The 27,674-nt window shown below is 39.9% G+C and overlaps 2 protein-coding genes across 2 annotated transcripts; both read left to right on the forward strand.

The window, feature by feature from the left end:
• Window positions 1–3,204: 3,204 nt before the first annotated feature.
• Window positions 3,205–17,798, forward strand: ACADM (acyl-CoA dehydrogenase medium chain). Its single transcript, XM_058843384.1, has 12 exons — window positions 3,205–3,554; window positions 6,824–6,923; window positions 7,732–7,829; window positions 7,949–8,018; window positions 9,930–10,030; window positions 10,117–10,197; window positions 11,055–11,185; window positions 12,232–12,340; window positions 13,191–13,331; window positions 13,409–13,504; window positions 14,194–14,442; window positions 17,497–17,798. The coding sequence occupies exons 1-12, from the start codon at window positions 3,531–3,533 to the stop codon at window positions 17,566–17,568; spliced, it is 1,272 nt and encodes a 423-aa protein (XP_058699367.1). The 5' UTR covers window positions 3,205–3,530; the 3' UTR covers window positions 17,569–17,798.
• Window positions 17,799–19,352: 1,554 nt separating this feature from the next.
• On the forward strand, window positions 19,353–26,567 carry NAA20 (N-alpha-acetyltransferase 20, NatB catalytic subunit). Its single transcript, XM_058843385.1, has 6 exons — window positions 19,353–22,864; window positions 23,005–23,029; window positions 23,109–23,199; window positions 24,385–24,520; window positions 25,486–25,631; window positions 26,238–26,567. The coding sequence occupies exons 1-6, from the start codon at window positions 22,812–22,814 to the stop codon at window positions 26,321–26,323; spliced, it is 537 nt and encodes a 178-aa protein (XP_058699368.1). The 5' UTR covers window positions 19,353–22,811; the 3' UTR covers window positions 26,324–26,567.
• Window positions 26,568–27,674: the final 1,107 nt, after the last annotated feature.

Consider the following 27,674-nt stretch of genomic DNA (forward strand, 5'->3'; position numbering starts at 1 on the left):
GAGCAGAAGTACGGTTTGGAGAGTCACATTGGGAGCTCTAAGTCGGGGAGTACCGTTCCTAAACTACGACATTACAACATCTTCAAACAATCCTGTATCTAACATTACGGCATACAATTTATAATTTTTTTATGTTTAGTGGAGGAGCATGGAAAAATATGGAATTTGCAGAAATTAAATTCAGAGATCAGGTTATTAACTGACTGTACAAACTCAGATTATGACTAAGCAATGTCAAATCTTGTGCACATAATCCATTTAGCTTGCTCCTGTAAGAATGTGTCTCCCTCCATGTTTTATCATTGGATTTATTGCCCTGAACACCCTGCCAAGAAAGAGATGCTGAATTCTCTCCAGCCTGCCACAGGAGGAGAGGGAGTGAGCGAACGGCAGGGCAGTTTCAAGAGTCTCAGCATGAGCGCTAACTTGGGGAATACTATTCCTAAACCATGACAATGAGCTGTAGTTTGTAATGCAATGATCTTACTGTGTTTACTTGCTAAGTTATACATTTCAGCAATAAGCATCATGCATTTTGCTGCTTAATATGTAAGAGATTATTCTAGGCTAATAAAGCAACATACTGTGTAGTATACAATTCTTACTGTAGTAAAAGTTAGCAGAGGAATATTAATTAAGAAATATGACACGGTAGTAAGCATTTGAGAAAATAAAAGCGAAAAGACAGATGCTGTATTTCCTGCTTCAGAGAAAAATGCAAAAAAATCTAAGTACACCTTATGGAAAATTTTATCTATTGTCACTCCTTATGTAAATAACTTTGAACCTCAAGGTTCTAGTAGTTCAGGCTTTGACAGATAACCTTGCCATCATCTTTCATACCCCTCTATTCCCAAACACTTTGTAGACATGGATCATCTGGGCTTTGAATTTTCTTCTCCATATTGGCTTTGGAAAAACTATGTTGACAACATTTTGCCAAAAAAATTCTCATTAATTTACCCACGGAGATGTGAAGAGAGGTAGCAAGGAAACAATTTGAAGGAGAGAAGGAAGGTAAGGGTATAGCTTCAAGAGTGGAAGCTGCAGAGTGAGCAGTTTTAGTACCTTAACCCAATTGCTCCTGTCATTTAGCAGGAATGCCCTGGAATACCTTTGTCTTGGCTCCACGTGCTCTTTCCTTCCTTTTTCTGGAACAATTTCTGCTCTTTAACATCTACAGCCCTGCAGGAGATCACAGATGGTTAGCAGCTTTTTACTACAGAAGCTTCCTTCCACACAGTATAGACATCTGTCTTCAGAAGCAAGTAGCAAATTTCACTTGTTTCTAGTGTAAGGCAAACCCAGACAACAGCAAATGTTATGGTGTATTCCTGACTCAATTCCTTCAATTTCTCTTTCTTGAGAAAGACAATAACCTTCTCAGTCTCATGAACAGTTCAGTTCAGGTGAGGAGTCTAGTTTTGAGGGGAGTCTCCAAATTGCCCCCACTTACCATGTCTTACTTGAGTCACAGAGAGATCTCAAAGTGCATTAACTGATTTTCGGATGAAGTTTACTTGAAGACATGGTCTAGGAGTGTACCCAAAGTGTTCCAACTCCTTACTAGGGAATACTCTGTCAAGCTGGAAGTAGAAACACTCCAAAATGTTTTTTAGATCTTGAATAAAACAGTTCACCATATAAACAAAACAGCATTGTTCCACATTACTTCCTGATGTCAAAATTCCCGCAATGTATTGATTTATTCTATCTCCCTGCCTTAGGGATGTCCTCAACCCCATTCAAAGCTGTCTCTTCAACTCAAAAAAGAGCTTATTCACTACTAAAAGTCTATGGATCCTAATCTCAAAGGCATCCAGAAATAATGTTTCATTTCTAATCCACTGTAGGATTTGAATCCTGCAGCTAGCAGCTATGCTTAGTATATAGCATTCTTACAGGTGTTTAATCATGATCAGTCAGCTGAAGTTGCTTTTTACATATGACAGGATATATTACATATGACATCAGCTTTTCATATATACTCTGAACCTATCTATGCATCTTTAGAATTTTGATGTGTGCCATCTTAGAAAACGCACAGTATAGTCCATGCCGCAAATAAAAAAATTAAAACTTTAAAGCTTTCAAATGAGATTAGTGTGTTTCATTATATATCGTCACAACACAGTCTTGCGATGATAAATAAACTGAGGAATACAAAGATACTGCATGCACACATACCACACAAATAGTTAAATAATATTTAGACAGAAAATGGACTGTTCAGTAATGAAATTCTCACACTAAATTCAGAAACATGACCTACAGAAGAGAACACTATATAAACTGGAACACAAAATGCTGACTTTGAGTGCTGGTATTTAAAAGTCCCACTACAGCTTTACATTCCAAAGGTATGTGTACTTGAAACACAAACATACAGAATCTTCAAAAATACTTAAGCAACACAGAGTTATAAATTATGCCTCTGTCTTTTACTCAATTACCCTTAAAGTATAGGAGAAAAAATGTAACTGATATTAGAGTGAAAAAGCTGCAGCCTATGCACTGATTCAAAGTTGCCTACGTGCCTCCCTTAGGTAAACACCTGCAATCACAACAGTATGAAGTCCGTAAAACATTACAATCATCTCCTTTCAGACAGTTGATAAATATGCCTGGAAATAACTTTTATATGGCTAGTTTTCTATCAAACTGTTTCTTTGGTATTAACTACAAAATCAATACTCTCAACCATCAGAAACAAAACAAGCAATTAAGAGCCAAACATAAAAAGGCAAAAATGAGGCAAAAATATTTGTTATGTATTATTTTGTATTATTATGTAAAATAAAATGTTATTCAAAATGCAGCTTCCAGAAAATCACTTTATTTTGTTAATTCTGTTAAAATTTCACACCCAGTAAGGAATTCACAGAAAAATCAATGGCTGCCATTTTTCTTGAAATCCTTGTTTGAATAAACCCCTAAATAACACTGCTGTGAAACAATAATATTCAAAAGCGTCTATTTTATGCACTGCAGATAATTACCTAAAGCACTGCATTTCCTTTAAAACACAACCGGAATTAAGAGCATTTATAAGAACATTTTATGTAACTATCAACACAGTTGGCAACAACTCCTGTGCGTCAGGCCCACTTTCTAGTTCCTGGCACACCTCCGAAACATGAGTTTATGATTCTCTGAGGTGCAAATGACAGTAAAACTGCTTACATGGGCTTTTCTGCTAAGAGGTGAATGACATAGGTGATTTGAGCCGGCCTAGCACACTCAGCAAACAGGCAGCAAACCAGCCAAGCCCGGGACACGGACACTGCCCGCGTCCGGGCGAACGGGCCGGGCCGGCCGGGTCACAGGACGCGGCTCTCCTCGCACGAGCGGGCGGAGGAACAACAGCCCGGCGAACGCTCTTCTCGCAGGAGCACAGCAAGGCGGGACGGGACGGTCGAGTGCAGGGCTTCCCCGGCCGCCCGGCTCAGTGGGTGGCCCGAGTGGCACCGCCCAAGCCGCCCGAGCACCGCCCCGCCGAGCCGCTGCGGCTGCCGGGCACTCGCGCCGAGATGGCTGCGCTGAGGGCGACGCGGGTGAGCGGCCCCGGGCGGGCGAATGCTCGGAGGACACAAGGGAGAGGCAGGGGACGGGACGGGACGAGACGGGACGGACCGGACCGGACCGGACCGAGGCGCTGCCGGTGCTGGCGCGGAGGGAGCCCGGGTGGCGGGAAAGGGCCGATGTATCGCAGAGGGCGAAGGGCGGAAGAGGCAGGGCGAGCCTGGGTTCCGCCCGCTGTGACCGCCGGGACAGCTGCAGGCGTAGGAGCTGCGCCGGTGGGGAGAACCGGCGAGGCTGGAATCCGCCCGGTGTGCTGCTTTTCCTGCCTCGCAGTATTACCCGAGTTTATGGCCGTAATCCTCACGGTTCGAATGGGTATTAGTATCTGATGTTCTTTAGTGGAGTTACTGCACAGCCCTGGGGTTCCTCAGGTGGCAAAGGCCGCGTCGTGCCAAGTGTGTCTGGCACCTCCCATTTAACGGAGGAGACGGCTTCAAAACACCGGGGTTAGAGTTCAGGGTATTTTATCCAACGCGTTTCCTTTAGCGTACGTAGCTGTACTACCTATGTTAGTTTTTTTAAAATACAGGTGAAATATAATAGTTGGTTCTCTAAAGTACGAACTTTCTACTGTATTGAACCACCAATAACCTCACAGGTTCAAACTAGAAAATAAAAACTTCGAAACACGTTTAGAATGTCTACATGCCTTTTTCTGGATTCTCCACTTCCGGAGGCGTTCATGAGTCTGAATTACTTGAAAGGCCCTTCACAGCCTCCTGGCAGCAGTGTTAGTTTGCCCCAAATTGATGCAGCTTGGCTACAGGTCCTAAGCATTGCTGTGAGAGTGAGGGAAGAAGTCTCCATCTGAAGTTGGTACCTTATGGATCAAAAGTAATGCCTTAGGTACAGGAAGCCCACAGGAAGGAAATCATTATTTCAAGTTCAGCGACCTCCTGACATGTTACCCCAGCAACAAACTGCTCTTGATAATTCTTTTCATTTTTGCCCTGAGATACATGAGGGAGAATCAAGATTAGCAACCCTTAGCTTATTGTTCTCCCGCTGTTTTCTGTGATGCGTTTTTTTTCAACAGGTTCTATAGTTCTTTTGGCATCAAGGTAATAAAGAGATTGCATCACTTTTGTGAGTAGCATTGTCATACCCTTTTCCTGATAGCACATTCTTCCAGTGTTAGTCTCGCTACATTGATGACCGTATTTGTAATTGCGACAGTTTATACAGTAGTGCAAGGAAATGCAGTAGGAGTTGCATCTGAACATCACTAGCAGTAGTTTGTCACTGGATCTAACTGTTCCTCAGTCAAGCAACAGGAAAGTTGACAAGTAGATAGATGGTCATCCAAATTCTTACATGTAGCAAACCCTCATCCTTTGTCACCTGATCGGTCATGCAGCTTCCAGGTACGAATCCCATCTGTCCATATTTGTTTGTGGGGTACCGTTGAGTTTTTCCAGAGTAATCCTCAGTGTTTCCTTGCATACTATACCACAACAGGCATAAGTTCACTGCTTTAAGTTTTACAGCTTCTTTCATATAGGATATCTCTTTTAGCATCAGTTTGAATCCAGTGCTTTTCCAAATGTAGGTAAAACCTTTTGGTGGCAAAACTATGCATTAGTCTACCAAGGGCTGCTGCGTAAAAAAAGAGAAAAAAAAATTACAATTATCTGACTTTTTTTCAACCTCATCTTGTCTTTTTTCCACATAAAATAAGGTGTAAATAATTCTGAAGGATTAAGGTCTTTCTAGGTTTCTGTGGTATTGTTTTGGTTTTTAATATGAGAGGTAGCAGTAACAGAAAACTTAGCAAGATACTGTTTTACAATGTCTATTGTTTCTAAAAATTTGAAATTAATAACATATTACCTACTGCAAAATGCTATCCTGAACTATTAATAAACTGACATTACCAGCACAGTGTGCAAATATGTTGTAGACTCTCTCTCCTGTGCCTAGCAGTGATCCTTCTGCATTTCTTCACTTTTGCACTTTATAGAAGTTTTCAGTATCTTCTGGAAATACTTTTTTTTCACTGTGTTGATATCTATTATTGGCAGTATTCTTCATGCTTCTTGTGCTGTGTTACAACCACCTATGACAGTATTATTATTTCTAAGAACACAGTTTATCTACCGTAACTTTTTTGAAGATACTTGTTGCCTCCCCAGCTGTGTAACTTTCTCTAATGTCTTTGTCTTCTAGATTTACCAGTAAAATTTTGGCAATCTTGTTTTCATTACTATCAATAATTAATTTTTTTTTTAATGCTAGGAAATAAGTGACTACTCTGATCACAATTTAAAATAAGAAGTCTGCATTTTCACAGAAGAAAATCAAGAAGCCTTTCCTTAGTGTTCAGGCAAATTTGTTTTTGCAATATTGGTTTGAGTCATCCTAAAAAATTATCCAATTACATATTTTTCACTAATTTCCAAACATTTCAGATATTCGTAGCTCTTGAAGAGAGTGAACCATGCTCTTAAAACAAATTCAGACCTTCTTTTGCACGGTATTAAGACATTCTGAAATTAGCTGTAGCAACAATATGTGGGACTCTGAACTAAAAAAAGCAGAGAAAGTATTTACAATGAAGAAGAATAAATTCGTGATAATTATTAAGAGGAGAATAAATTTCAGATAGTCTGCTGTGTTCTCTCCTATTTGGAGAATAATAATAACAATAATAATAGTAATAATAAAGTGGCAGTAGCTTATTTAAAGAAAGCTACTTTCTTTAAATAAAGATTAGAGAAATAATCAGAGATTAGTCTAGTACATTATTAAAATATTCTGATCTATTTGCTAATAAGTAGATTGTTTTCAAAACCTTGCTAAATCTGCACGTAGGTAAACATTGAGTAATAGGATATTATTTCACTAGAGGGCCAGAAAATTAAGTTTGATGAGTGTGTGTATAAATGCAAGAAATATATATTGCTGTGTCTCAGTGAAGATAAATTTGAATTATGCTTAATAATTTTTAAATACTCAATTGCACAATACTTAAAAGTGCATACAGCACTTTACGTGCCTTTTATCCTGTTAAAGCCTGAGATTCCTGGTAGAGGTGTCAGTTCATGTAAGTGCTGCTCGCCACAGGAGGAAAACAGAAAAATGTAGCCAGTAAATCTTTTATCACTGTAGTAATTGTATTATACTTATGTGATACTGTTTCTAGAGAGGGAGTCTACATTTAAAGTTGTGCTGTGGATAGGTTAGTAGCTTTAGGAGGCTTGAGGTGTAAAGGTCTTACAACTCATGTTCTTTTCTTCTTTAGCAAATGCTTCAAACCATCACAGGGCATGGATGGAGGTCCTATTCTAGTAAACCTGCGCAAAACTTACATGTAGGCAAACCTGGAGCTGGCTTTAGCTTTGGTAAGTGGTACAGTTTTTCAAATAAATGTAACAGTAATGGGCAAACTGCAGAGTTAAAAAGAAATAATACCCTATATTGTAGTTCATCATGATTTTAAAATGAAGGTGTTTGTTCTAAATATATTTCTATTAAAAAATAGTCTGAAAAACAAAGTGACTTTATCTTCAGCTGAGGCAAGGCAGATATGTGTGTTGATCCTAATTAAGATTTTCTTCTTCTTTTAACTCATGTCTCTCTTAAGTTTTTTTTAGTTGCCAAAGTGTCCTAGGTTTGAATACTTACCTCATATTGCTGTTTTCAATATTACAGTACCCAAATGTAGTCAAAGTTGAACTTGATTGTCAAGAAATGTAAAAAAAAAGAAATTCATCTTCATCATGGTATATTATATACAATATATATACAAGCAAATTTAGAGGATCAGAGCTAGATGTTTGAAACTGAAGAGTCAGGATCTTTGGGCAACCTCTGTCTTTTTATGCATTTAATTAGCATAGCATTCTTCTTGTTTCTTTTGGTAGCACATTTTATTTTGCACAGTCCTCTCTACTTCATTTTCAGTATTTTGTGGATAATTTCATCAGACGTAAGTAAGTGCACGTAGGGGTTGATCAGAGAACAACAGAGGTTTTCTCCCAGGAGAAAGAGGAACCTGAGCTTTTTTGCTTCCTGGAGAGCCCCAAGCAGTGGTGGTTCGGGTTGTCCTGGAAGGATGCTCTGTTTTCTTTTTTATTGTAGTCCTGACAATTGGAAAAATAAAAGACAGCAGAGGATTTATGATCTTTTTCTCTTCCTTTTTTAAAACAGAACTTACTGATGAACAGAAAGAGTTTCAAGCTACTGCTCGTAAATTTGCTGTGGAGGAAATTATTCCTGTTGCTGCACAATATGACAAAACTGGAGAGGTAAATCTACCATAGTGTAAGGGAAGAGTAGGGAAAAACTGACTTTTACCTTAACCTGCATAAAATTTAAAGTTTTGGTTGTGGTGAATCAGAAGGTGATTTTTCCATGTCTGTTTCAGTATCCTGTTCCACTTATAAAGCGGGCTTGGGAGCTTGGTCTTATGAATTCACACATACCGGAAAGCTGTGGTAAGTAAACATTCTTTTTAATTTGTAAAATGAAACAACGAAAAGACATTAGATGAGATTCCTATATGTAGTTATGGATTTTGTACCAACTAAATAGTCACATACTTGAATACTGTAAATTTAATCAGTAGGCAGGTTGACACATGCAAGTGTGTTACTAGGTGTGGGTGTAATCAGGAGACAAATTCGACAGATTATGGTTTAGTAATTTATGACCAGATTTTCTCCTGTGATTACAGCTGCTTAATGTTCCCCTGGTGCAGTGTCAGCTGGTTAGGCAGGGCCATTAGAAGGTCATGTTTCGTTCTAGTCTCTCCTACGGGCTGGAGCAATCCAGGAGTTTATCCCAGAAGGTCAGTTTTTCAGTTTAGATTAAGTCCAGTACAGCAGAGTCCTGGCTTGTAAGATGTATGAGTGATACAGACAAACATGATGTGCTAGAGAAGGGTTTTAGTGAAAGGAACTCATGCCTCATAAAATCATAGCAGTTCTCTGAAATAGCTGATCGATCTGTGAACAAGGGATCGCTGGTTGAGAGAGAATGCCTGAGCTTCCAAAGTAAGTCTTAAAAATCATCAGGTTTCATACTGACAAAATTAGCAGCACACCCTTGCTAGGTCTTGTGCTATTTGGGATGCCTATAAATAAACTGGAAAAGGGCGTAAATGCAAAGTGATAGAGTTTGCTGGTAATACTAAGATATTTGGCATAGAAAAGATGATCTGGTTTGGAGAGCTGCAGGAAGAGGTCATGAAACAGAGGGAGAGTTAAAATGGCAATGCGATTCCAAAAAGAAAAAGTGATGCACATGTGAAGGGAAAAAGGCAATCTGAACTTCACAGGGAAAAGGTATGCTGTGCACTAGATAATGCCTCTCAGAAGAGACTTCTTTGGATCCTGTGAACATGGGTGTAATGCTCAGAAGTGGTCAAAACTGTAAAATCTAAGGTCAAGAGGGATCCTTAAGGGAATTAAAAAAAAAAAAAAAGCAAGCAGAAGGCATAATTATGCTGCTTGCTTCCTGAATCCAAATTGCACTTGCCTCTTTAACTCATAAAGTCAGATCCTTCCATCTCAAGAGAGTATTGGGGAAATGGAGAAGGTTTGTAAAAGGATGACAAAGTTTACAGAAGTTTTCTTCTGTGTGAGATGTAAATTCTGTAGAAGTGACTAAAATGTCAGTGTCGTGGGAGACTGTGAAAAGGGATTGATGGTTCACTGTCCCTTTCAATATAACTAGAAGGCATCAAATTATGTCAGCAGGTGCTAGATTCAAAATACGTGAAAGGAGATGGTTCTGCATGCAGTGTGGAGTTAATTTGCGACTTTTTGCCCCCTGTAGAATATAGGTGCTAAAATTTTACACAGATTCAAAAAGAGACTGGACAAATTAATGTAGCAGAGGGCTGTCAGGGGTTGGTATAACAAAGATACCAAAGAGAATTATTTCTCAGGAAAATATTTTTGAGGTATTTGCTACTGTATTTATATGTAGTTTTGGCCGTAGTTGGCTTCTGTCAGAAACAGATTATTGCGTTGGTTGTCTACTGATAGTGACACTTTTTTGTTCCCAAATGCTTTTGGCTCAGGAGCCCTTTCTCTGCTTCCTAGGAACTCTTAATTCTTGAATGTACAGTAATAAAAAAATGTGGGTGGTACATTCTTGCCACTTTGTGCAAGTTGTCCCACATTAGTCAAACAGTAACTCTGGATACATGATACGCAATTTTATCTGTTACTCTTCTGATGAATATTTATTTAAAATGCTTGCATGAGAATGCCTAACCAAATACAGTACACAATTAGATGTATGTGGAAGAATACATTTGTGTCAATTATGTTGTGTAAATCACTAATATTAATATGTTATAATTTAAACCCCCTCGGGTAACATAAATACTTCAACCATAGGTGGCCTTGGCCTTGGCAGTTTTGAAGCGTGCCTTATTACAGAAGAGTTAGCTTACGGATGTACAGGGGTTCAAACTGCCATTGAAGCGAACTCCCTAGGGGTAAGTTCTGTCTTTCCTTAGATCCCTTAAACTACAATCTCTGCACTTGAAAGAGCTGGATTAGCGGTCTAAATATTCTCTTTCAGCAAATGCCAGTCATCATTGCAGGAAATGAGCATCAGCAGAAAAAATACTTAGGAAGAATGACAGAGGAACCAATGATGTGTGTAAGTATAACTGCTACACTGTAGAACGTTTCTAAACCATATTAATAGTATTACTCCCTTTTTTTTCTTACTTTTTCCTCTTTTTTTTTTGCGATTTTTTCCCCCCTGAACACTTACGTGTATTCACAACTTAGCCCTTTTTGATTTGTATGTAAACAGTGACATTTACTGAGAGTTGGCAAATACCTAAAGAGATACATCCAGTAAGTAAACAGAAGATATTACTTGGAAAATTATCTCCATCCTAAGTCACTTACAAAAAATTAATAGTTTTTATTTCCCTTTCAAGAAAGGTTGTACACGTTTAAGAAAAATACAAGGTTTATGTAAGGAGACCCTTAGCTTGGATGGGAATGAAACCTTATTTGTGATCTTAAATATTACATAAACAGTACTTGTTACATAGAAAGAAGTAGAGATTTGTGTGCAATGTATGTAAATCTACAACTAAGCCTCCTTAATTGAAGGACTCAGTAAACATAAAATGTTACTCAGTGCTCTTATTTTCAGACTTTAAAGATCCTCAGCTTTGACATCAGAATTTTTGAAGCCTGAGGAAGTAATAACTGAAGGGTTACAGAATGTTTCTGTTTGATTAAAAGCCAATTTTATGTATTATTACAGATTTATAAAGAAAATTGTAATTTCAGTCAGCTGTCTGCAGGGGGGAGGGGGCTGGGTGTTGGGTTGTTTTGGGGTTTTATTAGGGGGGGTTTGTTTATTTGGTGTTTGGATTTTACAATGCAGTTCACTTAAACCTTTGACAGCTAGTTTGATGCACTTAATCTGCATTAATTTGTAGGTGACTAAAGACAGAACTTTTACTCCCCAAGCTGTCGCATCTTAATTTCTTTTAGGCTTACTGTGTAACAGAGCCTGGAGCAGGCTCTGATGTGGCTGGTATAAAAACAAAAGCTGAGAAGAAAGGAGATGAATACGTTATTAATGGTCAGAAGATGTGGATCACAAATGGGGGGAAAGCAAACTGGTATGTTAACTGGTGTCATAGTTCTATGCTGTTATGTAGTGGCTTTACCCCACCCCTCCGATCTCAGTTAAATTCTTTAAAGACCTATCCTTCAGATATAGATATGAATGTTCTCTGCATTTCAGCGGATTTCATTTTAATCTCTGCCCAGTTTATCAGGATAGCATATATAAATGCAGTCCTGAGTACTATGCAAGGCCTAAAAAGCAAAATGAGTGATGACATCATGGCTCCATACCCAAGAATGGCCTCTTGTGGCTATCAAAATGAAATGTGATTCTACTAGAAACACCTTTTACTCCTAGTGAAGCTAGATACGCTGTTAGATTGTAGTGTTACTTATTTAATTTCTGAAAAGAAGACATTTTTCATCTGTCAAAGATTGCAGATGTGACTCTGTTGTCTGGAGCATGCTATTACCATATAAACTTCTTAAATCATGTCTTACATCACGCTGATTCACAACACAGAAATTTCCCTGAATTCCAGGAAAAAACTTTATAGACCTACCCAAAAACTGAATTTTCTAGTTATTTTCTTGTTGAAGGCAGACCCACCAAAGACAGTCTATCAGATTACTGAGTACCATAAAAGCTGTTTAATTTCTAAGAGAAATACTTATTTACAACTTACATTTAGAAAAATAAATTGAAGATCTTTAAAATCAGGTGATTTCAAGCTTTTACATCCGAAAATGTATGTCCTAAGCATTAATTTTTATGTACATGCTATGAATAGGTTTCTTTTGTACTATTTGGGAAGGTGTTAATATCCTAAAGACTTAGAATACATGGAAAAGGTAGGGAATCTTTGCATGTTGATCTGAATAATTTTATTAAATTTTATGAAACCTTGAATCTTTGAAACTTCTACTCTCTTCCTCCCTCTCCTTTTATTTTCAGGATGAGCAAGAAAGAAAGGTTGTTAACTCAGAGAGTGAATCTCTCATGTGGTAGAAATGCACATAAAAATGTTTAAAGCACTATAGAAATATATCTTATTAATTGTGAGGATAAACTGTATCCATCTACTTTGTTTTACACTAGGTATTTTTTGCTAGCACGTACCAATCCAGATCCAAAAACTCCGGCAAGCAAGGCCTTTACTGGATTCATTGTGGAAGCAGATAGCCCAGGGATCCAAATTGGAAGAAAGGTGAAGTCTGTTATTTCTTGTTCAACAAGCCAGGAATTATTGTTCATTTCTAAACCAATAATAAAAAAAGTATACCACTAAAGAAAAGGACTGTTACACAACTGAACAGTTTCAGATGGTTATGTACAACCATCTTTTTGTTTTCACAACATAGAGGAACTATTCATAAAACATAATTTTAAAGCTGTTATTCCAGAAAAGGAATTACTCAGAATGGTCTGCAGTAGGATGACTACTTTGAATGGCTGCAAGAGAGTCTTTGAGAACTACTGTATTGGCAGGTGCCAATAAATGAGAAGTAGTATGCCTTGAAAGAATAAGAAGCAAGTTGGACAGTTTTGACTGTAAATACACACAGTGAGTTTTAATTTTAGCTAGTGCTGGTCAAAGAAGAGGCCTTAGAGATACAGATGCTAGTTCTCTCTATACAAAAAAGTACTATTTTTAACTGGGTAAAACTGACTGTTGAATGTTAGGCAAGAAATCTGAAAACTGGAAAAGCTCATTTATTTATTCACTTGTAGTATACCTGTACTTCCTGCATATTAGATTCTTTTCTTTTTCTACTTGCATCTCAAAGATAGTTAAACTAGAAGAAGACAAGAAGACTGATTACAGCGACGGAACTAGCTACATATAAGGAGAAAGTAAACTGCCCAGCTTAGACAAGTTAAGGGCACGCTGGTATGCGAGTACAAAACTAGTATTTGCCTTGTATGTGGTAATTTTTAGATTAAGTGTTGTGGGGAAGAAAAGCTATATGCTTTGAGTCATCTATTTAAAGAATAAAAACATATTGTACCTTTTAATAATCCAATTTAGTAGCACATCTCTAAACTTCCCACTTCAGGAAATGAATATGGGTCAACGCTGCTCAGATACAAGAGGCATTGTCTTTGAAGATGTGAGAGTCCCAAAAGAAAATGTATTGATAGCTGAAGGAGCTGGCTTTAAAATCGCAATGGGAGCTTTTGATAAGACCAGACCACCCGTAAGTATCAGAAAAAACTTGGTTATGAAATATAGCAGGAATTTCTGATTTTTTATTCTGGCCTGTATTCAATTTAGGTAGCAGCCGGTGCTGTTGGATTAGCAAAAAGAGCCCTTGATGAAGCTACTAGATACGCTTTGGAGAGAAAAACCTTTGGGAAACCAATTGTAGAAGTAAGTATGAGGGCAGACAGAATATAATAAAAGCTTACGTTTTCACACCAGATGTACGGCTACTGATTTTTCAAGGTTATTCCCTGATATTTATATTTCCTTAATTTTTATATTAGAACTCTGCCATTTAGTGGTTTCCAAGCATATAGGTTGCACCATAAGTAAACTTAGCTATGTGGTTGAATTTTTGGTAATTTATCAATGATAGGAGTAAAAGCAGAAGGAAAACTCTGCCCAGAAGCTCAGAACTTACATACCAGCAGGGCATACTTAAGTCCTCCAGTGCTAATAAAGAGGGATTTTCAGGAAAGAAGAAAACATCTGAGGTATGTGAAATAGGACATACAGCATTAACACCAATAGAATACATTGCCCATCATGCTGCTTACTAGTTTTGAAAAAATACGAATAAACAGGAAAGTAAATACCAATCTCATAAATAGGAAAGAAGAATTTCAACTGTTCTTTAATCAGTATTTAATCCCTGTGACTAAATGGATTTGGAAATAGAAAGTTTAAAAGTATACTTCAACGTGCATATATGACAGCATGATGCATATTCTGTAGAACTTCTCTTGTACGACTCACTGAGTTTTTTGAAAAAAGTCCCTGTATTAAGGAGATTATATCTTTCTCGGATGTCATAGAATTTTAAGCAGGCAATATTAACCTAGTTTATTTCATCATAGCATCAAGCAGTGTCATTCTTGCTTGCTGAAATGGCAATGAAAGTTGAACTCGCTAGGATGGCTTACCAGAGAGCTGCATGGGAAGTTGATGCCGGTCGCAGGAATACCTACTACGCTTCCATTGCGAAGGCATTTGCTGGTGACATTGCAAACCAAGTAGCTGCAGATGCAGTACAGATTTTTGGAGGAAATGGATTTAATACTGAATATCCTGTAGAAAAACTAATGAGGGATGCTAAAATCTACCAGGTAAGTAAAAGAGAATATGATAATGCATAGATTTTATATAGAATAAACTAATGGTTACTTGCTTCAAAGCACGATGAGCACATACTAAAAAAATAATTTTAGAATGAAAGCAGTAATCCTTCCATTTAAAGAAAGAGTAATTCAAATCAGGAAATTACTTCAGATCAGGGAATTACTTCCATACAAAAGTCATTGCATTTGACGAAAACTGAAACCGCTAAGAGAAATAAACTATGTTGTGTGGTTTTGGGGTTTTTTTTCCTCCAGTGTGGTAACTCATTGCAATTCTTGGCTTCTCAATTTTGATGTTTTTCAACTCTTAGGAAAATAATCCTGATCAAAGTACCAACGCTTGCTTTGGCATTCTATAAGTAGAGGTGGTTTACGTATCATATGGCTCTCGAAAACCTTCCAAGATGCAAATCTTCTGACTGTCTATCTGTATCCTGGATTGATGTCCTCTTACAGTTTAGCTGTATTCTTAGCCCGAACACTAAAGCAGTTCCTTACCCCAGTGACTTCTGAGGGAACAGGTGGTTTTTGTTCAGTTGGGATTTTTGTTTTTCTTTCCCGTTAAACTTTCTGTTTGAAACTTTGGCATTATAAGCTGTGTAGAATGCTGTGGCTGAGGTACCACCGCTATTGCGTATCACGGTGTTGTAGTTTAACCCCAGCTGGCAACTAAGTTGCCACACAGCTGCTCACTCCCTTGTCCTCCCTGCTCGGGAGGGATGGTGGAGAGAATTTGAATAAAAGGTAAATCTCATGGATTGAGAATAAGAACAGTTTAATAACAGAAATAAAATAAATTGTAATTATAAAAGGGAGACACGGATAGGAATAGAACCCAAGAAGAATAAGCGATGCGCAATAAAATTGTTCACCACCTGATGACCAATGCCCACGCAATCCACCCACAGCAATCGGCACCCTTCTGGTCAACTGCCCCTAAGTTTATATACTGGGCATGACTCTCTATGGCATGAAATACCCCATTGGCCATTCCAGGTCAGCACTCCTGGACATGCTCCCTGCTTTTTGTGCACCTCCTCACTGGCAGATCACAGGAAACTGAAGTCCTGAATTTGGACTAAGCACTACAGAGCAAGAACTGAAACATGAACGTGTTGCCAGCACTATTCTCACAAAACACATCACTAGACCAGCTACTGGAAAAAATATTAACCCTATCCCAGCTGACACCATGACATCTAAAATGATTACATGTGTTGTATCAACAGAAGCGTGACATAACCTAGAGGGATTGTTTTTTTTTTTTTAACAACAAGACCTTTTTGTACTCATGTTTAGCCCATAGTTCACTGTAATCCCCAGGTTTTTTACTGCAGAGTTAGCGTCAAGAAATTCTTCCATGTCATGTTATAAGTAGTATATTGGCATATACTATGCTGCAGCTCTTCATTCACCAAGAATATTTTCATTGCATTCAGCAAAACCAGTAATCTTCATTGACATCTAACACTAATAGTTCCATTTCATCCCCTAAAGAAATCAGGAAAGTGTTTTGTCTTGCAATTATTTTGTCCATGTCTTTTGATTGTATCTTGCACTTCACTGCGTTTTGCTGTATTACTGCTTAGTTCCAGATGGTGTATATTTCTGGCCATACGTTGCATGCAAAAAAACTTGATTTTTTTCAACTTGTTTTTCATATGTTTGCTCTTTTTTGTTATTACATGATCCTTGTATTGTGTTTACTGATAGCATTTTAACATGTCCTTACTGTGCCCTAGTTTTGTCTGGCTACAAATCTCAGCTACTTCGGTAGAAAGTCTTAGGTTTGGAAACTCTTAAATTTGGTAAACTTCCTTTCTTTAATTGTCAAGGAATCTTGAAACTGTTTCCATCAGCTTATAAACCAAAACCTTTCCTGTAATTACTTACAAAGATTGTGAGTTTTGATGTCTTTACATTTGAATTCCATGGCTGTCTTTGTTGGCAATTGGAAATTTAGTGCAATAGGAGCTGTTTTGTAAATTGCAGGAACAGCTGCTAAGACCAGCTACACTCAAAGCAGTTTGAGCAGGCTCACAGAAAGCCTTGCAGGCTTGGACCATTACGGCTTTCCTAGGGATAGGTGAATGTTTAGTATAGAGAGAAAGCAGAGCTTCCATTTCAGTTGGTTTCAGAAGGCACCTAGTATTCACAAAACACAATCTGCTTTGTGGACTGGATCAACATGGGCAGCAGAGAATTCACCTTGGGAATCAACAGCTTGTTCTGGACCAGAACACCAATGTGAACGCAGGTTATAGCGTTCTTATTTTTAAAATGCTTTTTAAGGTTTCTGGAAAGTTTATTCCTATAACTGAATTTGCATGATTTTCAGCAATTTGCCAAATCAAGTTCTGGCAGAACTGGGAGCTGAAACATTAAGACCGGTAAACTGTGTTGCCTCAGCCCTTGCATTCCATTGCAGTATGCCTGTGGAGCATACATCCTCCTTTGGCATTAGAACTTCATAGGTGCTTTTTTGTCTATTTTTGACTTTGCTGCCAGCAAACAAATAGAACAGAGGGGCGATGCAGGCTGTTTCTAGAAGAAAATGCAAGAATAGAGAAAATCACAAGCAATACTGTATGGGAGAGAGTACTTGTTAACAAGAAGCAATGGAAACAAATGGATCCGAGACAACATGTGGTATGACCTTGAAAGGCTAGTCAAAGAAAACACTTAAGGACAGGTTATCTCTTCCCTTCTACCCATGATTTCATATCCTACTTTGAAAAATGTAAATAATGTATTTTCTTCCTCAAATAAGAGGAATGTTGTCTATCTGCCTATGTGCATGAGAGCCCCTCTGACTTTAGGTAAGGGCACCTGAGAGAACAAGATTTTCTCAGCATCTTGTATGAGTTACATTCCATTTAGCCCACTGTAATTACTCTGTCACACTGGAATTTTCTCTGTTTTTTCTGTCTTCCTGCACATCCTAATCCACACTGGATTAGTGCCGTGGAGGTTTACAAATACGTACCTGTTAAAACCTTTCTAAAAATCACCCAGTAACATCATTGCATTTCTTCTTTTCAGATTTATGAGGGAACTGCCCAGATTCAAAGGATGATCATAGCTCGTGAACACATTGGCAAATTTAAGGCTTAAAATATGTATAAAGTGCCTCCTGCGCTGCTGTAGTGGTCTGTGTTCTTATGGAAAAAGATTTTAGTGTGTTTCTCAATAGAATTAAAAAGGGATGAAGAAAATAATTCCTTCAAAATACTTTTATTCGGTTCATTATCAAGCACCAATTCTGTTCTCACTATAAAATAAGATAATCAGAATGTAATTTTTGACAGTCAATGCTGCATTTTAATAAAATATTTTTAAGAGAAGTTGTGGTTGGTTTGTATTCATTTTGCTTATCATATCACTTACACTAGACAACTAACCCAAAATACAAATTCTGAAGCATGTTAGTAGCTGTATTTCAGTTTCTTTATGCTCTTGCCCCAAGCAGCTGAAGAGCCGTTCCATTTAGGCAGCTGGAAGGCCTGCATTGCTATTCTCTGCAATAGCAGAGTTGCGTGTAACTGCAATAGCAGTTGTGGTAAACTTAACCAGCATATCTTAATGAGTAGTGAACGAACCGTGTCTGTGCTGAGGATTTATGTACTATCCAGAAGTATCAGTATCAGCTTGAGAGACTCTGGCCTTTACACTCTGAAGCATGTACATATTAAATGAGGATGAATCGCTTCAAGTGAAAATGTGTAGCTTTCCCTTAAGAATTACTTACAATATGTTTTTTATTTAAAATCCATATATTTAAATACAGAATCACAAAGTACACTGAGATGGGAAGGACCCACAAGGACCATCAAGTCCAACACCTAGCCCTGCATAAAAATCCCACCCTGTGCCTGAGAGCACGGTCCAAATGCTGCTTGAGCTCTGGCAGTCTTGGGGCTGTGACCAGTGCCCTGGGGGACCTGTTCAGTGCCTGACCACCCTCTGGGGGAAGAGCCTTCCCAACTCAGCTCCAGCCATTCCTTCAGCTTCTGTCACTGAGCACCAGAGAGATGAGATCAGTGTCTACCCCTCTTCCCCTCACAAGGAAGTTGTAGACTGTGATGAGTCTCCCCTCCAACCCCTTCAGGCTGAACAGACCAAGCGACCTCTGCCACTCCTCATACAGCTTCCCCACAAGGCCCTTCACAATCTTAATTGCTGTCCTTTGGATGCTCTCTAATAGCTTAATGTCTCATATATATAAACCTATTATTCTTTTCCATCAATGTATATACTGAACTATGCAGCAAGAACAGCCAAGAAGAAGGAATTAGATTGATTTTTTTTTTCTTTTCCTTCCAAACTCCAATCTGTCATTTGGAAAGTGTTTTTGTGTTCTTAAAATAGGAAAAGTTTTGTATTTCTAAGGAGCTTACAGGAAGACCTTTTCTGTTTTCAGAATTCTCCAAGTGAAGCCCAGAACTTGAAGTCTAAATGTTTTTCTAGCTTTGAGTACTGAAATATTTGTGTCTTCTTGGAAGAGCAGCTCTGCAGAGCCTTTTCTCTGTATCTAAGGAGAGCACCTTTGGGAGAATTTTTCTGTTATATTAGCAGTCATTTCATATTATTTTTACCCGTCTTCGATTGCTGATGTGTAGAAATTTCTGCTCCTGTAGAAATGTTGCCAGAAACGTAGCCCAGGTTTTTGCTTTGTTCCTGCAGAAACTCATTCCTAGTAGACCTTGTGTTTGGGCTGTTTTTTCATTTGTTTTTCATTTTGTGGGGCAGAGAGGGAGTGGTGATTGCGTGGTTTCGGGAGTAGAGGTTTGGGGGGTTTTTGTTTTCATTTATGGTTCTGGGAGGTTTTCTAGCAAAATAGGTTGCTGCTTTCCTCTCAAGGTTTTGCAGCACAGCTCGGTATTTGGAGACCATTAAAGAGCATTATGATGTTTCTGAAGAACAAATGGGGAATTTATGGAAGTGGTATGTGTGGGTGATAACAGTTTACTTTTAAAATGTTAATTATCTTTGCTTCTACCACCTTGTGATATTGCATGCTAATAGACAAACGTGAGTGCATTCCATCTAACTCAGAGTTGAAAATCATCTTAGCAGCAGATAACTGACAAGCTATTCCTGACAAGCATTCCTGAGTAAATTGTGGTATTCTAAATGCCTGCCACAGAAATTGTCTTGCCTGTCAACACATGTTAGCACAAATGAAAGTTTATTCAGTTGTATTGTCCTCCCCAGCCACAGAGATTTTCAGTTTCTTGCTGGCAAACAAAAATTTCATTCTATACAAGTGAAAAACCAATTGACTTTTGTAAATGGACACAAGCTTTCTTTTTTTTTCCCAGGTGGATCCATTTCACACCTTATATGGTATTGCTGGACTATCTTTATTAGGAGAAGAACAAATTAAGGCCGTTAATCCTGTCTTTTGTATGCCAAAAGACATCCTTCAAAGAATAAACGTGCAGCCTGAGCTTGTAAGCTAAGCCTTGTAGAGACAAAAGGTTTATATGACCAATTGCTTTGTTTTACTTATCTCATCTGTGAAACCGTCAGCATATTCTTCTTTTGGATGTGTTTACATTTTGGAACTGAAGCAATAGCTTTGCTGTGGACTTTGTCACTTTATAAATTGTATCAGAACAGGCTGGTTCTCATAATCTGAGTGTAACATGTTCTTTGGTTGTATTCTAAGATGTGTAGAAACATTTAAATTCTGTATCTAAATGTATGGGCCTTGGCTTTTTTTTTTTTTTTTTTTTTTAATATAATATTCAAATCAAAGCTTGACTATGTGAATGCTTAGCTTTTCTATCCCTTGAATATCAACCATGCTGGTACTGGTCTTCATACAGGCCTCTTTCGATGGTGGATCATCCACTTGAAAAAAGACCCAAACCAAAATAACAACAACAAACCCAAACAAACAAACAAAAAACACAGTAAGATCCTACCTAAGCCATGCACTTAATACCACACACTTATGTATTTAATTTTTCCTGTTCATGTTTTTTTCCATGTTCATGCATCAGTTTTCTGTACTGAGAAACAGCTGCTTCTTCTCACAGTAATTGATACCAGTGAAGCCATGCTTATGGTTCTTTTTAATATATCTAAATGTCTTCATTTATTGATGAGTCCCTTAGACAAAATTCCACCGATGCTTGAAATACAGCATACCTTGAATATGTTCAGTGAATCTTGCTAACATTAAACATTCTAGAGAAAGTCTCGTTGGACAGTGACTCGTAATTGAACATAGAGTTGATTCTACATTTGTTGCTGGGCTGAAATCCTGCTTCTGTAGCTTTTAAGACACTAATTGTCAATACTTGATTATGGTGTAATTGAAAATAAAACTATCTGTGGAAAATACTTGTTCTCTGAAGGGTGAAATCCTCTTTGTCTTCATAGAAGTGCTAAAATTGCCTCAATTTACATTCCACACATCCTAGCTGAGACTGAATGATATTCCACTTGTAACATACAGTAAAAGGTAATTATGAAGGGGAAGAAGTCTTGGTTAATCTCTGTACTTATGCTTAAGTAAGGCCTAAAGTTGTTTCACCTGAACTTCACTCAGCAGAGATAGCCACCCAAGATTTGGCCTGCACAGATGTGTTGTCATTTGACATATAAACCCAAACTCACTGAATAGAAAATACTGGTTTAGGCTACAATATTGGGAATTAATTTGATAATAGTAAAGAATACTCTATCCATGACCAGCTTTTGAACCAACTTCAGTCACAGTAACAAAGTGCCTTTTAGCACTTCAGACGTAAAGGCAGTACAGCAGAACAGCCCGAGGTCTGGTTTGGCTGGAGAGTGCCTTAGTCACGGCGGTCAAGCGAATGGTTGAGCTTTTTCTCCTCTTAAGGGTGTGTTCTGCAGGAAAAGAATGCCTCAAGCGGGAGAGCACTCTAAAGCTATACATTTCCTAACACCTCAAAGGACCAAGAACCAGCCTTAAAATGGTCTATTCCTTCTTCCAAGTTTCATATCCCCCCCTCACACCTCCACCACCATTCTGAAAAGCATAGTCTCTTTCTGCTTCTAGCAGCTCTGAAATCCCACATCACTGTTGCACCACAACTACAGACCTTGAATCAACTTCCTCCTACCAAAATATTGACCCTTAATTTATCAGAAGTCTGACAGATCTCAAATCTGACAGGGTACGCTCTGCCCGGCGTAGCCTTGCCAGCATCTCCCGAATCCAAATTCCAGGTCAAGGAAGGCACCTTTCATTGTCCCAAGACACGTACCCAAATTCCATTCGCTGCATCTCATGCAGAATTTTCAAAGACAAAAATCAAACCCACAGCATAACCTAAAACTTTTGAGAGAACCTTCCTTCAGAATAACTAGAGTGATCTGGGTCCCGTGCAGTGGTAACCGTTCAGAAATAGCTCAGCATTTGAATTACACTGATGGAGGTGAGACGAATGGCACGGCAGGCCGTGTGGAGTAGGCAAATGCTTATGGGCGTAGTGGACATCTCGTCTCTTTGTTTTTTTGGGTGCCACAGGAGATGCTGTGCAACCGGTGAGCGGAGTATCATCCACTGCTGAGTACAGCGTGCTTCTGGAAGAGGTCAGGGTTGGCTGGCATGACCTCCAGCCCTGTGTTTTTGCAAAGGGTGAAGAGGCATCTATCTGCCGATGGTAGCAGCGTCCCAGTTAAATTGATGTTGACCTTCGTGAGGATGGATTCTGATGCGCAGCCCTCTGAAAGCAAAGTCGAAGAGCCAGTGGTCTGAGGGGGTAAGGTGGAGAGACTGCAGAGCGGAATGGACGAGGTGCTTAAATCAGTGCAGCGGTGAGGGGTGTTTAGGATCGGTCATGTTGTGGTGCTGAGAGCAGGCGTAGGATTCGTTCCACATGAGGTGAGCATGTGCTGGGCACGGCAGTTCCCGCCTGTGTCCGGCCTCGCCCGACGGTATCTTTCCCGATCCAGAGTTGTTTTTTCTGCCTATGGTAGTCTCGCATATTACGGTCACGTCGTGTTACGTGTAGCCGGTGTGTGCTCGGGGTGGAGCTGCACAAGCTCATACCACTCCCAGTACTGCGGCCCCGCTGGGCCCCGTCACACCGCGCCTCACGCCACTAGGGGCCGGCTCAGCCGTGCCAGCCGGCCGCCCGCTGCCCTGGGTCGAGGGTCCCGCGCCACCCCTGCTCGGCCCCGCCCGCGCGGCAGCTCTCGGGCCGGGTCGGGGCCCCGCTGCGAGGCGGGGGCGCGGCCGGGGCGGTTCTGCGGGCCGGGGCGGGGCGCTCCGGCTGCCGCCTGTCCGTGGCGGAAGTGGCCCTTGGGCGCTGGAGCGCTTCCGGGGCAGCGCCATCACCGTCACCCTCACCGTCGCCGTCGTGATTACCATCATCATGACAACGCTCCGTGCCTTCACCTGCGACGACCTCTTCCGATTCAACAACATGTGAGCTCGGGCTGTCCCCTTTCCCTGCCCCCGAGCCCCTGCGCGCTTCCCCACCCCGCGGGGCCCTCGGGGCGCCCCGCCGGCCGGGCGGGCCCGGGCGCGGGCCCGTGCTGAGCTCTGCTCTCTCTCTTCCGCCACAGCAATCTGGACCCGCTGACCGAAACCGTATCCTTCCCGCCGGGGCAGGGGCGCGGTGTCGGGCGCAGCCGTGGCGGCAGCAGTTGCTCCTTAACCGAGCGCCCAGTACGGGATTCCCTTCTACTTGCAGTACCTCGCCCATTGGCCCGAGTATTTCATCGTCGCCGAGGCGCCCGGCGGGGAGCTGATGGGTTACAGTGAGTGCCGGGTGTTCCGGCGGTAACGTCTCCCTTCGTTACCTATTACGGGGATTATAACGCTGGAGCTTTTCTAACTCTTCGCGTTCACCTAATACCCAACACGGAAGAGCAACGTTGCGTTGCATCTTCCCCTTTCTTAAATGTCTTAGGGTATTATGCAGCACTCGCGGCCGTAGCTTCCAGTTTGATGTTCCTAGCGCAGCGGGGAGCCTTGGCTGTGGTAACACCCACCGGTATTTGATGAATGGGTATTTCTGTAATCAGAAGTTAAGTCCCTACGCTCCCTTTACAGTCAGTAAAAGTACTGGGCTTGCATTTTGCATTGCTCTGTAAGGGAAAGCTCTGGGCCTGGATGTCATTTGCTATTTTGCTGTGGAATATTTGTGTTTTTCATAAATCATGCTAAAGAGAACTGCCAGGAGGCGGGCTGGGGCAGAGTAAGGGTTTTTGCAGGGACACAGAAAATAAAAGTATTTGTCTAATACTAAAGCTGAAAATACATGTGTTGTATAGAACATTTCTCTGTACCCACCACACTTACTGCTTATTAGCAGTGACTGTGATATCTATAAAAGCACAGGGTAGAAGTGTAAATGTTCATTATTAAACTAACATTGGATTGGTCCAGTGTAGAAAGGAGAGAAACTAGGGAAAAAAAAAACCAAAACACCATCCCCACCTCCACTTTTTTTTTTTTTTCCCCTGTAAACACATCCTGTTTGCAGGGCCTTAGCTTTCTATTGCCAGATTGGCAAAGCTTCCCAAGCTCTATTCCCGCATAATTTCCAAAAGTCTCAGACAGTGGCTAGGATGGTAGTTTTGGTAGTTTTCTAGCCCTTTGCTCCTCCTTTACTTTAGTCCCGTTTTAAATTTTGGTTCAGGGAAAGATTTGTGAGAATTGCTTGAAATTTGCATTTAGAAGTCACCTCCAGCAAGGACTTTGGAAACTTGTTTGGTGTTTTTTTTACACTAGTCAAGGAACTGCTGTAATATATGAGCAAAATAACATTTTTAGTGGCTGCTGAATCTTAGAGTGAAAAGGTGGACATCCCTGTTTTAGCTTTTACCATAACCATTGTGACATGTATTTACGCATGGCTTATTCCTCTCGTGAAGTTGTCTGGCTGCGGGCAATGCATTACTCCGGAGGTGCTGCTGCACTGATGCTCTGTATGTTCACAGTCATGGGCAAAGCTGAAGGCTCTGTGGCTAGGGAAGAATGGCATGGACATGTTACTGCTCTCTCTGTTGCACCAGAATTTCGACGGCTGGGTTTGGCTGCTAAATTGATGGAGCTCCTGGAAGAAATTTCAGAAAAGTGAGTAGTATGTCTATCTTTAAATTTAATCTTTTAAAGTAATATTTTAAAGCAGTATTTCTACAGACACCTGTCCCTGGTTTATGTGGCAGAATTTTGCTTTACTGGTGTTGTAATTTTCTGAAATTCCTCATAGTTGGAGAAAAAGAGTTATGAAAGTTGCTTAGCAGTTTAAAATCTCAGGGTTTCTCTGAAAGCTAGCTTGCCAGACTAAGGACGTAGCCTGAATTCCAGTACAGATACTCCATGAAAGAACATTTCTTGACAGGAAAAGAGCTTTGTGAAACGTCAGCACTGTTTCCTGTAGGGCCTCCAACGTACTTGTTCAGTAACTGGGCTTTGTACAATGCCCTCAGGCACAGTCCTGAACAGATTTTGCACTGCACTGCATTTAGCTTACTTGCCATCCCGTGCTCGGTTACTTGTACCTGAGAAAATTTAATTCAGTGTCAGATGAACCGACTGGGAAATGCCCCTAACTGATTCTGGTAGGGCAATCACTGGAAAAATGGGAAACTTGGAAAAATAGTACAACATTTTGAAAAATTTGCCTTGTGAAGTTAAGGGTCTGTCATCTCCTGTTAGGCAACTGCATTTCATAACTGATTCCACTCCTCCTAATCCAAGCAATAAAAAATCTGGATATTTCTTTAATCATGTCATATGGATTTAGGCCTGTGTGGGTGTTTAGCTTGTCCTGTTCTTTCTGTTCAAATTTCTGAACCCACTGACTGTTGTAGAAGGGCCGTGTGACAAAAATAAAATTAAATCCATGTCTATAGCTGAATTTTCCCTTGGTAAAGGAGTGTATCTGTTATTACATTGTGAAAGATGTTTGATTAGCGTACTACATCAGACTTGCTTTGGTTTCATTACAATTTATGGGTTCTTACTTAGAAATACATTTACCTACTATTCCTTAATGTGGTTTTGTCTGTTTGTTTTTTTTCCCTCCCCTGCTAAAGAAAGGGTGGATTTTTTGTCGATCTCTTTGTGAGAGTATCAAATCAGGTTGCTGTAAATATGTATAAGCAACTAGGCTACAGTGTGTACCGGACAGTCTTAGAGTACTACTCAGCTAGCAGTGGGGAGCCAGATGAAGATGCTTACGGTAAGTTATCGTTCGGTCTCAAATTGAATGGAGCGATTCTCATGTTGAGGGTTCCTGAGCTTGTTTGTAAGACAATTATTCTTTTTTTGGTATGTGAAATAATTTCAGATAGCTGCTGATTAATGGGATTTTTGTATCCTCCTTTAGATAACTTTTCCTACTTAAGATTATATCAGTTACAAAACTTAATCTTGCCATTTACACATTTTGTAGCATCTCCAGCAAAATAAACTGCAAAACAAGAATAAACAAGAAAGAATCTCAGTGCTTTCTTCCTTTCATCCCGTAACAAGGACTTGAAACTTTGTTTTTCTCAGATGTCTACCTATAAATTAACATTAAATTGACTATTATAAATTAACAGTCACAACGCCAAGCCCATCAGAGCTCAAGGAATAGCTGCACAATGTTCTAATCATACAGTATAATTTTAGTACTGTGTGGAGCAGGGAGTTGCATCCTTATGGGTCCCTTCCAACTTGAGGTAGTCTTATGATTCTAGGAAATTTCCTTGATTAAAAGTTATCTTATTTTAATGGAGTATTCACTTAATATGGCTTTGTATAATGACTGTTACTATTATAACATTTTTTCCTTTTGCTATAGATATGAGAAAAGCTCTTTCCAGAGATACAGAGAAGAAATCGGTTATACCTCTGCCTCATCCTGTGAGGCCAGAAGACATCGAGTAACTTAAGCTGTGGTTCTCATGCAATTTACTGAGTGTCAGGTTCCATCTCCTCTAACCCCCAGCAACTTACGGATAAGTTTTAGACCAAATGTTTTTCCCCAAACTCCCTTTTCCTAATACTAAAAAGCAACATTTAGAAGCTGACTAACTGCTTCTCTTGGTAATGGCTGTATACTGCCACACTTTATTATTTTTTCTTTCACATATTGGAGATTTGGAGACTATTAAAATGGTATTACCCCCTGTATAGTCTTTTCTTGGTTTTCTTGCTGCAGCTGGAATTTATTCTTATCTCAGGAAGCATCTCATCGTATAATCCACGACTTAACAGTTCCCGTGCCGGGGTAATCACAGCAGAAGGTAGCAAAGGAAGCCAAGAGACACAACTAGGATGCCCCTGGTGCCTGCTAAGCTCAGATTACAAAATACCAAATGCCCAGGTTACAAAAACACTAAAAAAGCTCATGCCACAAAATACTAAAACAAAGCCTAGAAAAAATAGGTTCCAAAATACCAGAATAACCTAGTTTCAAGTAAATAGAACCCCAAATTTCAAAACAGCAGAAAACTAGATTTCAAAATCTCAGTTTTAAAATACCGGCACACCCATTTCCAAAGTACCAAAAAAACCCCCAATTTCAAATTACCAAAACAGCAAATGCAGAAATACCCAAGTAACCCACTTCTAAAATACCAGAACAGGTCCAAAAATACCAGCGTAACCCAGTTTTAAACCACCGAGTTGCAAATTTCAAAAGTAACCCAATTGCAAAATACCAGAATACCGCGTTCCAAAATACCAAAATGATTCCGTTTCAAAATAGTAAACTATCAAGTTCCAAAATATGAAAATCACCCAATTTCAAAATACTAAATTGCAAAATACCAATTTTCAGATGTCTTACACCGGCAGGATTCCCAAACCCAAATGAACGCAATTATTGTCAAAACGGGATCCGCACTACCCAAACGGCTATTTTCTTCCCTGAAAAGCTTTCCCTGGTGATCATCAATACACGTAGTTATTTTGATCATTTAGCCAGGCGTAATAGAATTTTTACTTTAAAAGCCAACATTTGTAGCGGTCCTCAGCTCGCGTCCATGACCCGCAGCACCCGGGCGGGACCGCCGGGGCCGGGATCAAAGCGCAGAGCGAGCCCGGTCCCCGCGGCTGCGCGGGGAAAGACCGAGCGGCGAGCAAAGGGAGCATTTATAAACTATATCGATATTTCACTGAAATTCAGGGCAGAGCAGCGACGGGGGCGCTCGGGTTCGGTCAGGATTAGCCCTAAACGAGCCGGGCAAACCCCCGACCGCTCAAGGGAAGTGGGCGGGGCAGCACATGAGGTCCC

The sequence above is a fragment of the Poecile atricapillus genome, chromosome 7, assembly GCF_030490865.1.
Source record: "Poecile atricapillus isolate bPoeAtr1 chromosome 7, bPoeAtr1.hap1, whole genome shotgun sequence".
Lineage (NCBI taxonomy): Eukaryota > Metazoa > Chordata > Aves > Passeriformes > Paridae > Poecile > Poecile atricapillus.